The sequence below is a fragment of the Neolamprologus brichardi genome, chromosome 5, assembly GCF_056152115.1.
Source record: "Neolamprologus brichardi isolate AB-2024 chromosome 5, ASM5615211v1, whole genome shotgun sequence".
Taxonomy (NCBI): domain Eukaryota; kingdom Metazoa; phylum Chordata; class Actinopteri; order Cichliformes; family Cichlidae; genus Neolamprologus; species Neolamprologus brichardi.
The window spans coordinates 4,958,873-4,971,944 of record NC_142108.1 but is presented as its reverse complement, the minus strand read 5'-3'; the positions used below and the strand labels follow the sequence as shown (position 1 = coordinate 4,971,944).

Sequence of the window (13,072 nt, the reverse complement as noted above, 5' to 3'; positions counted from 1 at the left end):
GGATGAATTATATTCTTTAGATGGTGACAGAGTACAGACAATGGTTACTGAAGATTTGTTTCAACAAGATCAGTAAGTATCTGATGTCAGTATATTTTGATCCAAATATGATAATACAGCCAAAGCGATTTGAAAGTGAAGCTAACACTCACCTAACTCTCTATCGTGTGTGTCAAACTCAAGGCCCGGGGACCTTTTGACCCACTTATCAGGGCTCCAGAAACCTGGAAAAAGTAGATTGTGGTTTGTTGCTTATCATGTGCCTTTTTTCACACTTGAAGGCTATATAGAATATGTAAACAAGCGTCTACACGATGAAATATCTTTTTTCTTTTCCTTTTTAAATGGCAGTTTCTCTTAAGATTTGAGATGCCATGTCTGGGCCCTTAACAAATATGTAAAGAAATAAAGATTGATTATTTTGTTTTTACATGAGGATATATTTCTTTACCTCCCATACTTTGTAAATGGTAACTGGTATTCTTGAATAAATCATATAATGGTAAGCAATATGTTGGAAATTATTTACAGAGGCCATTGTGTGCACAGACCAATTGGATGTAGGAAGAATATATGAGACAATAAACAATATTATCAAGGATTTCTTAAATTATGGACATTTTCCCAGAGTATTGTTTCAAACCTTCCAGTGACTTATGAATCACTAATCATCCAAGACCTCCCAGAATATGCAAAACATATTGCTGGAATATATTGTCATTGGCAGGGATGGTGTTAATTAAAGAATGTCAGCTGTCAAACTCCTGTGTTCACAGCTTCCCAGTGGGTAAACCTAAATTTGACACCCCTCCTAAATTTAGTCTAAATGTAACTTAAGATACAAAATCTATATCTAGAATAGACATTTTAAATTGTCAGGTATCATAACTAATGATTCAGAAAAATATCTTTGTAAATATTCTCTGTCTGCAAATGGTGATGAGTGCCTCTCAGTCCCAGATTGTATCTGTGCATAGCATCTTAATGTATCGATATTTCACATGCAGCATCTTTTTATGTTCAGTGTACTTTTATACAAATCATTCTGATTCACTTGTTATTAAAAAAAATTATACAGCTGAGCTTGAATTTCCCACATCTATATGTGTATATCATAATGTTACATAACGCAAATAGATTGGCATTCAGCCATCATGCATTTTTTCACGTTTAAAAAGAAATGCACATGCATTGTATTGGATAGCATAAATCCAAAACTTGTGCTGATAAATACATTTAAATTACTAGTTTGGTTCACATTTTTCTAATATATTTTTTTATGTTTAAGATTAATTTGTTTTGGTATAAATTTTGTTTTAAGTCGATATTGTGTTAAAAGAATGTCGCCCCTTAAAACACTGTCTCGTTTTCTCCGTCTGTTTGTGTAAATCCACATTCATTCATAAGTGGAGTGCTTCACTCCCCCCGTGTGTTTCAGCGAACAGGCAGTGACCTCACGGCGCCATATTAAAATGCTTCCTCCTCTTTGCCTGTCTGTAAGGTTGTAGCTTAGCAGCCGCAGCTAGCCGCCAGTCTGCTTTTTTACATCTACAAGACTGACAGAGGGCAACGACGTGATGGAAATTGATTCGCTTCAAGAAGCTCTCAGAGGTTATACTCAGTTTATTTCTCTTGTTCTTTCATCGGCCGAGACCACACGATATTTGTGTCCGCCCCAGATTACTCTTTTGTAACAAATGATCGGATTGTATCTCTCACGCTAATGGCGCTAGCTAGCTGATACTCGAGGCTAGCGTTAGCTAAGGCTAGCATTATAAGCGGTTTCACGGAAATGGTTTAGTCATGAAAGAACGACGAGAAAATACAACTTATTCCTTCGGATTTACTGAAAAGTTCTTATGTATTTGCCCTCAGTAACTGATAATATTTTCACAGATATGTATTAAGTATATGACTACTGTCACCGGCTTTTTGTACAGTTATTTGCCGGCTATGGTCTTCTGGCTAACTTAACATGCTAAACTTAGGCTAGCCAGCGAATTAGCAACACTGGTTATGTAAATAGATAACTTTAACGAGACAGGGTGATTCCTCAGGGATCTGCTGCCAGCTTTTTATGTGTCGGCTAGAGTAGATTATAACTGAAAGTAAACAAAATATCCAGGTTTATTGGCAGAGTTATCAAAACTGTTGGGAAAGCTGAGGTAAATCAAAGCCTGTGCACCTCCACTAGTTAAATGGTCATGTTAAGCCAGTCAGGGTTTTTTTAATTTTATTTTTCATCTTAACAGATTTCGACAAGAAAGGAAAGAAGGAGCCATCTCCTCTACTGGAACAGTTTCTATGCCATATCGCCAAAACTGGCGATACCATGTAGGTGAAACTACAGACCTATTTATTTTATCCCTTTGCTCTCTCTCTCACTCATACACACACACTCTCTCTCACTCTCTCTCTCTCTCACACACACACACAAATACAACTGTTATCATTTTAAATAGGCCCTGTATGATGACATTTTATAGACTTTTTGGACTTGAGATAACAGCCTAAAGCATGTGTGGCTCAAAGCTTTCATGACTATAAGTCAATTCAATTTGCTGTTATATTAGTTAACACACGTTTTTATAATGGGATCATTTAAAATCATAAGGGTTTCTTACTGCAGTATCCTGTAGTAAGTACTGTTGAAATTTAAGTGCGTTATTCTTACATAAGGCGTAAGATTAAAGAAAATAGGCCAAATAAACACGTGGGGTTGGGTGATTAAAAAGGAAATGGTAAACAGAACAATTATTAAAATATTGTAATGAGAAAAGTTTAAGGTACTAACAAAGACCTATGATGGGCATTCACCTGTATTTTGGGGATAGGAAGTGAGGAGTTTGTGGTGGGTCAGCATTGACCTGCTACCAGAAATTCCACAATTCCACATGCTGGTGCAGACAGCAGCCCCTCAAGCCAGCAGGAGGAAACGGTGGCAAATGACAAGAGGTGTACACAAAATGACCACTAGCTTTCTTTTTGTAAGTGTTGTAAGAGCTTTTTCAAACGGAGGTGTCAGATGTCCAGGGCCCTCTGCAGGGATTTGAAGCAGCTAGTCAGTGTGTGTGGTTGTAGTTTTGGTGTCGAGCTAAAGATGTTTTGGAGTATCTAACTTTCATACATTTATGGTTAGTACAAACTGATTTGACACAACAGATAAACATCAACCACAGTGTTTGCCTAACGCCCTTTTTTTTTGCAGATAGACCTAACCCTGGTAAAATTTTACTACACACGTAAACACATATTCAGTCTAGGGGTAACATGTTTTTAAGGCCATGATAAAATTACTCTTTTCACAGAATAATCAATAATAATAACCAATAAAGTTTTTTTTTTTTTTTTTAACATTTTTTAAAATTGTTTATTTGACTGTTTTGTTTTGTTTTTTATATTGCATTTGGCAGCACGGTGGCACGGTGGTTAGCACTGTTGCCGCACAGCAAGAAGGTCCTGAGTTCAATTCCAACATCAGGCCGGGGTCTTTCTGTGTGGAGTTTGCATGTTCTCCCCGTGTTTGCGTGGGTTCCCTCCGGGTACTCCGGCTTCCTCCCACCGTCCAAAGACATGCAGCTTGTGGGGATAGGTTAATTGGATAATCCAAATTGCCACTAGGTGTGAATGTGCGAGTGAATGTGAGTGCGAATGGTTGTCTGTTCCTGTGTGTTGGCCCTGTGACAGACTGGCGACCTGTCCAGGGTGTACCCTGCCTCTCGCCCTATGACAGCTGGGATAGGCTCCAGCGCCCCCGCGACCCTGGAAAGGATAAGCGGAAGTGAATGGATGGATGGATGGATGGATGGCATTTGATTTCCAAAATGATTTGTGGTATCTGACATTACCTGGCCTTATTAGATAATCGCAAAAATACAAAAGTGTGGGGTAGATTTCAGACTGTAAAAATACAGTGGAAGGGTCCATTTCTTTCATATAGCATAGGTCTGTCAACTTTAACAACATTGCAGTTTCTAATTTATGTGCCATTTGTCACAGTGATGGAAATGCTGAACTTTGAATTGTTTTAAGCTTCTAACATGTCTTCTGCCAGTGTGTTGACCTGTTTCTAATTATTCACTGTATTTCCTTTAGGGTTCAATGGTCTCAATTTAAGAACTACTTTCTGTTTAAATTGGAGAAAGTGATGGATGACTTCAGAGCCTCAGCACCTGAGCAAAGAGGTCCTGTGAATCCCAATGTGGAGTCTGTTCCATTTGAAGATATGAAGGAGAGAATTCTGAAGATTGTGAACGGATACAATGGGTGAGTACTGAGCTGAAGTGGAACACGTGAATCAGAAGTGGTATCAATAGAGAAGCCAAGCAAGGTTACCCTGTGTGTTATATGTGCACATATACACTTTTTCTTTTTGCTTGTTGTGAAAGCATTTCCTATTGCCCTAGTCTTTTCAGGCCAGTCAGTTTGCACTTTCTTTCAGAATTTTGCATAATGTGTGTCAACAGTACTTTTATTCATCAATTTTAGATACATTTCAAGTTAATTTTTGGTTGGCAGCTTTAAATAAATGAGTGTACTGAACAACTAGTTCAGTTATTTGCACAATTTTGCTGTTAAACCTATAGTTAAAGGAACCATGCTACTATTTATAACCTACTTTCAGAGTTGGGATTTAGCCCACCTCCAAACCTTCAGCACAATCTAGACCACATAAGACCAGTTCTAGATGAAGGCTATGCTGTAAAACTAGATTAAATTAGCAGAGCACAAAGATTGTTCAAAACCTGATTCAACTAGAGTTGTACCCAACTAAGTTTGTTTCTCTTCATCTCATCCTCAACTGGTTGCCCAACTGGACCCTCTCTTAGCCTTGTTCTGCCACAGGTTTCTTTCTGTTTAAAGGGAGCTTTTCCTTCCCACTGTTGCCATAAAACTCGCTCGTAAGGGGTTACCTGATTGCTGGGGTTTTCTCTGTATTAGTGTAGGGTCTTTACTCTACAGTATGAAGCACCTTGAGGTGACTGTTGTGATTTGGGGGTATATCAATCAACACAGAGTTGAATCTCATTTCTTAAAGGGAGACTATTAGAGCTCAGAACAGTGTTTCTCAATATTATCTGTCCTTCCCTGTTGATTTTTATAACTGGTGACTTCCCACTTACGAACCACATAAAATAGATTCATGGACCTTCTGAAGGACACTTGTCCTGGTCACTGTATGGTGAATCTGTTGTTCTGCTTCCATTTGTAGAATCCCGTTCACGATCCAGCGCCTGTGTGAGCTACTTACAGAACCTAAGAGGAACTATACAGGAACAGATAAGTTTCTTCGGGGGGTGGAGAAGGTAAGACATGAACAGAAAAGTTAGTTATTTTTCAACTAATAACGTCTGTGATTAACTTAGAAATTTTTATTTCCCTCTAGAATGTAATGGTGGTAAGCTGTGTCCATCCAATCTCAGAGTAAGTGATGTGTTCAAGTTTAGAGTTTAATAGAATATTTATCTGCATTCAGTGTCCATGCAGAGGGTTTTAATAATGCATTAATATTTTTTTCTCTTTCATGCTTTTGCAGGAAAAATGGATGCAGTGCTGTGAATAGAATGAATGGAGTAATGCCTCCTGGAAGCACATCTGCGTTTACAGAGAGGTTGTGTTGAGGACAGATTATTGACCTGATTTAAAAAAAAAAAATATGTATTTTCATTTATTTATTTGTTTTGGTTTGCTTTTTTGATAGGAAAGTGAATGGTCCAGGAACTCCACGACCACTGAACAGACCGAAAGTTTCTCTGGCCAGCTCACTAACAGCTAATGGTCTGCCAGACAGCACAGACAACAAAGACACTGACACGGACCCAGATGGCGACAAAGATTCCAGGTATGTCCGAATTCTTAACACACCAGGAGCACACCCTGTCGAGTAGTGATGGGATTTCCGGCTCTTTTTAGAGATCCGGCTCTTTCGGGTCGGCTCACTAAAAAGAGCCGGCTCTTTCGGCTCCGAACCGGCTCTTCAGGTTGTTTTGTTGCTTTAATTATTTAATTATTAACAATAATATAACATTATGCAGAAAAGGAATTACTAATGTAAAAAAGGTGGTTTTATTTATATATGTTTATATATGGCCACTAGAGACAAAGCACGTACAAACTCTAAAGCATATACAAACTCCAAAACACATTTCTAGCGTTTACTGAACTTCCAAAACAGAGCTACCCAGATCACTTAAATTACACAATTGAAAGCATGTGTGTATTGTTTGTGTATTTATAGACAAGCACTCATATTTATTCAAATAATTAAAAAAAAAAAAGTTCATTTACCTGTTACTACCACACCCCAAATCCGGTTGTTGGTACTTCCTGGCTTGTGTAGCCACTAGGTAACAAAAGCTCAACACTGCGCCCTAGCATCCTGGAGCACTTCTGTTGTCGTTTTTACGTGTTTTGGAGTTTGTACGTGTTTTGGAGTTTGTACGTGCTTTGTCTCTAAGGGCCACCATAAATATACTTTATTTATTCACTCCACATAAAATGTAATAAATAAATCATATAATACAAAAAACAACTATTTACATTTTAAACTTTTAACTATTTAAATTTTCAGCTTTTTCCTTTTAAACAAATTTAACGTGAAACAACACAAAACACTGCAAACCACAACACAATTAAATATAAATTAAAATATTAAAACAAAAAGAAGATGCACATTCTCTGTCATATGGGCCTGCATGATTTCTGAATCCTTTATCATCTGCAACTGAAAATAGTGGATGATTACTATACCTTTCTAATGTGACGTTGTTGTCCCTTGCTTTCTTTCTCTCTGGCTCTGTTCCTGTGCTACTGCCAGTGTAACTAACGCCCCTCCCCCCTCTGCCCAGTGCAAATTACAGGCCGCGCGTGCGGAGTTTAGCGGAAAAAAGGGCGAGAGAGAGGGTGAGAGAAAGGGGGGGGAAAAAACAAACAACACTCACGGCTCCCAATAAGGAGCCGGCTTGCGTCGTTCACTTCAAAGACCCGGCTCTAAGAGCCATTTCGTTCGCAAACGACCCATCACTACTGTCGAGTGCAATCAAAGCTGCTGGTCTCACGTGTATCTCTGGTTTCTTATTTCATTGTTAGTGAGGTTTCGGCATCAGGCGGATCCCCGGGAAGCTCGGTAAAGAACAAACACGATGAAACAGAAGAGGACATGGAAGCTGAACAGCAAGAGGTGAAGAGACTTAAGTTCAGCAAGGATGAAGAGGAAGAAGATGAGGAGGAGGATGAAGAGGAGGAGCATGGGGTGGATGCATTGAGGCCTTCAGATGCCACCTGCCACTCAAAAGAAGCAGAAGCCATGGTCCAAGAAGAGGAAGAAGAAAAGGTTGCATATAAGGAGGATGAAGCCTCTAGCAGTGCTGCTGCCACTGAAGACCAAGGTAGGTGTTCTTCAGAGCTGTTTGTTCATTGGTTGTGGACGTTAAGGCAATAAATTTAGTACTGAGCAGTTTGAGGCTACAAAGTCAAGCTGACTCTACAAACGTAGATAATGAAAAATACAAGCGATCGTGCAAATGTGCTGGCTGTATTGGTTGTTCAGGTTTCTAGCGCACTAAACCAACCCCAGTTAACAATCAGATTACAGAGTTTAAAAACAGAAACAGCTCAGATGCTTTGTGATAGTTTTCCTTGTTCAAAAACATGCTTCAGAACTAGGGATGCACCGATACCGCTTTTTTGGAAACGAGTACAAGTACGAGTACTTGCATTTCAGTACTTGCCGATACCGAGTACTTAATAAAAACATGATTTAAATTTACAGGTAACAGCTTTAGTCCTATAATTTAACAAAAAAAAACAAGGGACTGGTTTGGAATTAAGAACATTTATTTAAAATGAAAAGCATGTTGTATGCAACATATTACAGAATAAATAATTATGAAAACAATTTAAACAGTGACAGTGCAACTCAAGTATTGTTTTCAGTTTATTGTAAACTCTGCCGCTTTGGACAACACAAGGGGCATTAATAAACATCTTTGCTATTTAGTGCACAATATTTGAATAAACTAACAACATCCACCGACATAGAACTGTGGCAGTCAGTGCAACTGAGGTAGGTATTAACATCAAGTCTAAGATGACTCACTTAATGGAGAGAAAAAGTGGGTGGCAGGGTTTGTTTTTTTTTTTTAAAGAAAAGTAGCTTTTCTGCATTATCAGCAGTCAGACTGTTTCTGTTTTCATCTATAATGTGTGACACTGAGCTAAAAAGCCTTTCACTTTCCACACTGCTACATGGGGCTGAGAGGTATTTACTCGTCTGTTTCTCTGTTTAGAAGTCTCACAAGCACAGTCACAGCTGGGATGACATCAGAGGCTAGTGCGTCGTAGCTGATCACTTTTTTAGTTAGTTCCTCAAAGGGGGCGAGGATGGCAACAGTCGTCTCCATAAGAGCCCATTGGTGAGCGGTGAGATAGTCACGGAGTTCGTGTCGGACACATACACCCCCAGCACTCGCTTTTGCTCAATGAGGGACTGGAGCATGTAATACGTGCTGTTCCAGCGCGTCTGTACGTCCTGCTGGAGTCTCTTTATTGGCTGGTTGAGCTGTCCCTGAATGTCCTCGAGGCGGGAGTAGGCTAAGGCGGAATGTTTAAAATGCCCAACTATTTTCCGTCCCACTGCTATAGCATCAGCTATGCTCCTCTGTGCTAATAAGCATGGGTAAATAAGCGTGGGTAAACTCTTTGTGCTCGTTGTCGTGTTGGGATTTTGGTGCTTGATTAAATTACTTGTGTTAAATGCGCTACCTTTTGAGCCTCCTCTGGACAATTTCGCTGAGCACAATTTGCAGTCCGCCTTTGTTTTCGCGTCTTCGTTCACTTTGAAATAGTTCCACACGGCTGACTTGTCTCGCCTGCCCTTCTCTCAGCTCTGAGCTGCAGCCGGGGCCTGGGGGCGGGCACTCGGCGCCTGTGATTAACCCCTTACATGCATAGACAGGTCTCAGACCGTGGTTTCGGGGGACTTTTAACGAGTACAAGTACTTTAGAAAATGTGGTATCGAGGCCGATACCGGTATCGGTGCATCCCTATTCAGAACTTTACCATAGGGAACCTGGAGAACAAGTCATGGTACGGCAAAACAGCTTGTCACTATTTTGGTTAAAAAGTAATTGTTTTTATGTGGAAAAAGAAAAGAAAAGAAAAGCGAGACTACTCACTTTCTTACAAATGACATGCTTGCTCTGACTTTACACTGCAACATGAAACATCAAAGTCAGAGTTGGCTTTAACTCTAACATATATAACTATAACACGTAAGGTGTGAACATCTGGTACTTTTTCTTTGATCTGAATAAAGGGACAACTTGTGGCTTTTAGATTTTCAAGGGTACTTTTCACAAACACATGTTTTGGCGTCTCTTGTTGGTTGTTGAACAATTCAAGCAGTACCTTTTGTGTAAAGTGTGACTGCATGCAGTTCAATGTAACTTCCTCTGTTAAAGTAGTAACCACAGTTGTTTCCGCGCTGTGGTTGTGGGAAATATTTATGAAGTTAACTAGTCATTCATCTGTTTGAACATTTTTGGAAACTGTTTGGTAAGTTGCAAATACGCTTTTTTTTCCCACTCCTTCAACCGTGGATTTCATGTTGTCACTGTTCTTCTCAGCAGCACCTTCACTTGTGACAACTTGGTGAACCAAACAAGTTCAAAGATGCATATTAGAAATTACTCCATGTCTATATCCTCACAATTTTTTGTTTTTTGTGTCATTTAATTTAGTGAGTTACATCCAGACTACTGATGTGAAAATGTTCTTTGTCTTATTAAGGTAAAAATGCTCTCAGACCAAATAATCAGAGCAGGCTACACAATTGTCTTTATAAAGTCCCTTTTGAAATTGGGGAGGGGTGCGCTGTGGCTTTTTTGCCCAGTATTCGACATCATGACTGAGGAATTGATTGTAACCAGTTTCCAGTCCAGTTTCATAAATTGTCGCTACATACAGTACATCAAGTCATTGATGTAAGCTGCAGCTTAACTAGTTAACTAAGGAATAGTGTTGAAAATAAAACTGACCCCATGTCCTATTAATACCATATAATTTGATGCACAGTGTGTGTAATTTGGGCAGCTGGCAGAAGAGAGGGACAGCCGAGCTGAGGGCCGAGTGGTGCTGGATTTGTTAACGATGAAGCAGGGATTACTCTGCACTCGCAAGTCTGCGAGTTCCACTGGTGTAAATGTCATCATTACGCTGTTAGCAAAAGGATTCATGCAGACGTCTCTGTGCCTGTTGTTTTTTTGTTTGTTTGTTTGTGGTGAACTTGCATTACAATCCAGGCATCGGACTTCAAGCGGATATCAAACAAGTATAATACGAATGACTACTTGGCCGTTGGGTCTCCAGCTGTATTCTCAGCACAATATAATCCAGGTTTAAGAGGCCAGGTCTGCTGATACCTGAAGATGCTGTCAGTACCTTTTACTGCAATGACAATGTGGTGGCTGTGGTTCTCGCATTAAGTAGTTTAGACCAGAATACCTCTGTATGTGTACTCGTAGTGCAAGACCTGGACAGATGGTTAAGTAAAGTAAAAAGGAATTATTTGTAGGCATGAAAGGATAGTTTTAAATGATGTAAACCACATAAAGAGTTCATTTACTGATACAAAAGGTAACATTTAATTTATTATAATGCAGAAGCATTATTGGAGGTGAGAGTGAATTCTCAAGAATATATAATTTTCTTTCTGTAAATATCTTCATACTGTACTCCCCAGTGTAATGTTGGGATCGCGTACATCCCTCCCCCTCTGGAACTACTTTTGATTTCGTTTTTCCTCTGCTCTTTTGCACTTTTCTTTACAGAACCAACTAGCAGCACGGCGGCCGATGCATGTGCAGACTCGGGCCAGGAGGCCGAGCAGGCCGAGAGGGAAGTGCCGTGCGGCTCAGAGGACGAGGGCAGCGACATGGATCAGACAGAGCAGCAGGCACCCACAGGCGACCTGGAAAGCCCCGAGACCAGCAGAGACAGTGAGGAGAGCAACAGTGACCCAGTCATCAGCAGCAGTAGCAGCAGTGATAGCAGCTGTAGCATAGAGGAGAGAGCAGAAGCGGCCAGTGAAGATGTAGCTCTCACTCCCTCCAGCAGTACAAGTGAACCTCCTACAGAGGGCGATATGGGAAGTGCCATCTTAAACACTGGGAACACCGAGGAGCCTATGGAGCAGGACTAGACTGAGAGCCTCCCCCTCCCTTTGCAGCCATGTGTGACCATAAACCAGCTTGTCCTTGACTCCAGCTTGACTGTCACTGGGAACGAGGACAGCACCTCAAACACAAGAAGAACGCCTCGTTACGCTTTGGACACTCCTCCAAAATGGCTACCTGGCACTGATGTGGGCATCCCAAAAATTTTTTCTTTTCCTTCTTTTTAACTGGAATATTTTATTGATCTTCCTCTCTTCTGTTTTTAAGTTTGCTTTTAAGTTTCCCTTAAAAGGGGGTTGGTTTCTGCAGCTGTGTTTTTGTTTTTGTCTCTTTCACTGGGGTTGTTTGAGTTCTGTGGTGGTCTGGTTGTTTAATGCCACTCACTCCAGCCATTTTGACATTATTACAGGATTGGTAGTCTTTAACCGTAGTGTAGCACACTGCCAGGGTCAGAACAGAGCTGCATCAGATCGTCATTATTTAAGAATTTCACATGTAAGCTAAACAAACCAGCAAATCTGTTCCTGACCTAAACTATGGCAACCAACTAACCAACGTGTGTTCCACCAGAGATGTGAGATCCCCCCCGTGTCCTGTTTAACCCACCCCACATTGATACACTACCAATCCTACTGAACAGTACTATGACGGTCTACCTTGTAGAGGCGTCCTTTGTAAAATGATATTTCGGATGCATAAAACCAACATAATTTATGATCATTTCAATGAGTTATTTTGACGTATATTTGTTTTTTGTTTAGTTTCGTCTGCCAGTTGTAGTTTCCAAATACCAGCTGTAAGTACAAAGATCAGATGCTTTCTTTGTATTGTGATGTCACCATGTTGTTTCACCAACCGATATCCAGAGCAGTTTTCTGGATCCAGTTCTACACTTGTTTCTGCAGCTGTACTTTTTGATATTTAGAATTTTAAATTTCTGTAAAGTAGATTTTTTTGTAGATTGTAATACAGTATGTGTTCACTGCCTTTGTGAAACCATATCTAATTGTACAATTTCTGTGTATACTCTGAATGCTTTTGCTTTCAATGGGGTATTCAGAAACAGCAATAAATGTTAACATTTTTATGGTTGGTGGTCTTGCTCACTTAACCATTCATGTTGTGCATTAATTATTTAGGAATATGTAGATGATGTGAACAACAAGCATATTTTTGATGGCTTTAGTTAATTTAGGGGCGTGTTCTTTCCAGGGTCCAGTTTGGGTGTGTGTGCGTGCTCATTTGTGAATGAGCAGGAAGTCCAGCTCACTAAATGGTTGTGTAATATTTGGACTTGACACTGTCCGTATATTATTTCTGTCTGAATCCTTGTCGGCTTTACAGCCCTTTTTAATAATGAAGTTGCTACCTATGGCTTAGATTGCCACAGAGTGTTGGTGATAAGTTGGTTAAGCAAATCCTGGCACATTTCCACTTATGTTTTTTTTCCAAGCCTAGTTTTACTGGACATTTCTTCCTGGTAAAAGGGAGTTTTCCCTTCCCACTGTCACCAAGTGTTAGTCATGTGATTGCTGATTTTCCTTTCCAATACTGTAGGTCAGGGGTGGGGGAACTCAGGCCTCAAGGGCTGGTGTCCTGCAGGTTTTAGATATGTCCCTGATCCAACACAGCTGATTTAAATGGCTAAATCAACTCTTCAACATGTCTTGAAGTTCACCAGAAGCCTGGTAATGAGCTAATCATCTGATTCCGGTGTCTTGATCCATGGTGAGATCTAAACCCTGCAGGACACCGGCCCTTGAGGCCTGGAGTTCCCCCACCCCTGCTGAAGGGTCTTTTCCCTAAAGTGCCTTGAGGCAATTGTTGTTGTAAATGTGGCAATATAAAAATCAAATTGAATTTTCAGAATGTTTTTATACTTAAGATCAAAAAACAA

General features: G+C 40.1%; 1 protein-coding gene across 1 annotated transcript; it reads left to right on the top strand.

Annotated features, from left to right (window-relative positions):
• The first annotated feature begins 1,460 nt into the window (after positions 1-1,460).
• On the top strand, positions 1,461-12,260 carry ppp4r2b (protein phosphatase 4, regulatory subunit 2b). Its single transcript, XM_087840521.1, has 9 exons — positions 1,461-1,611; positions 2,253-2,334; positions 4,096-4,266; positions 5,213-5,306; positions 5,387-5,424; positions 5,537-5,611; positions 5,702-5,842; positions 7,090-7,388; positions 10,831-12,260. The coding sequence occupies exons 1-9, from the start codon at positions 1,578-1,580 to the stop codon at positions 11,199-11,201; spliced, it is 1,305 nt and encodes a 434-aa protein (XP_087696647.1). The 5' UTR covers positions 1,461-1,577; the 3' UTR covers positions 11,202-12,260.
• The last annotated feature ends 812 nt before the right edge of the window (positions 12,261-13,072 follow it).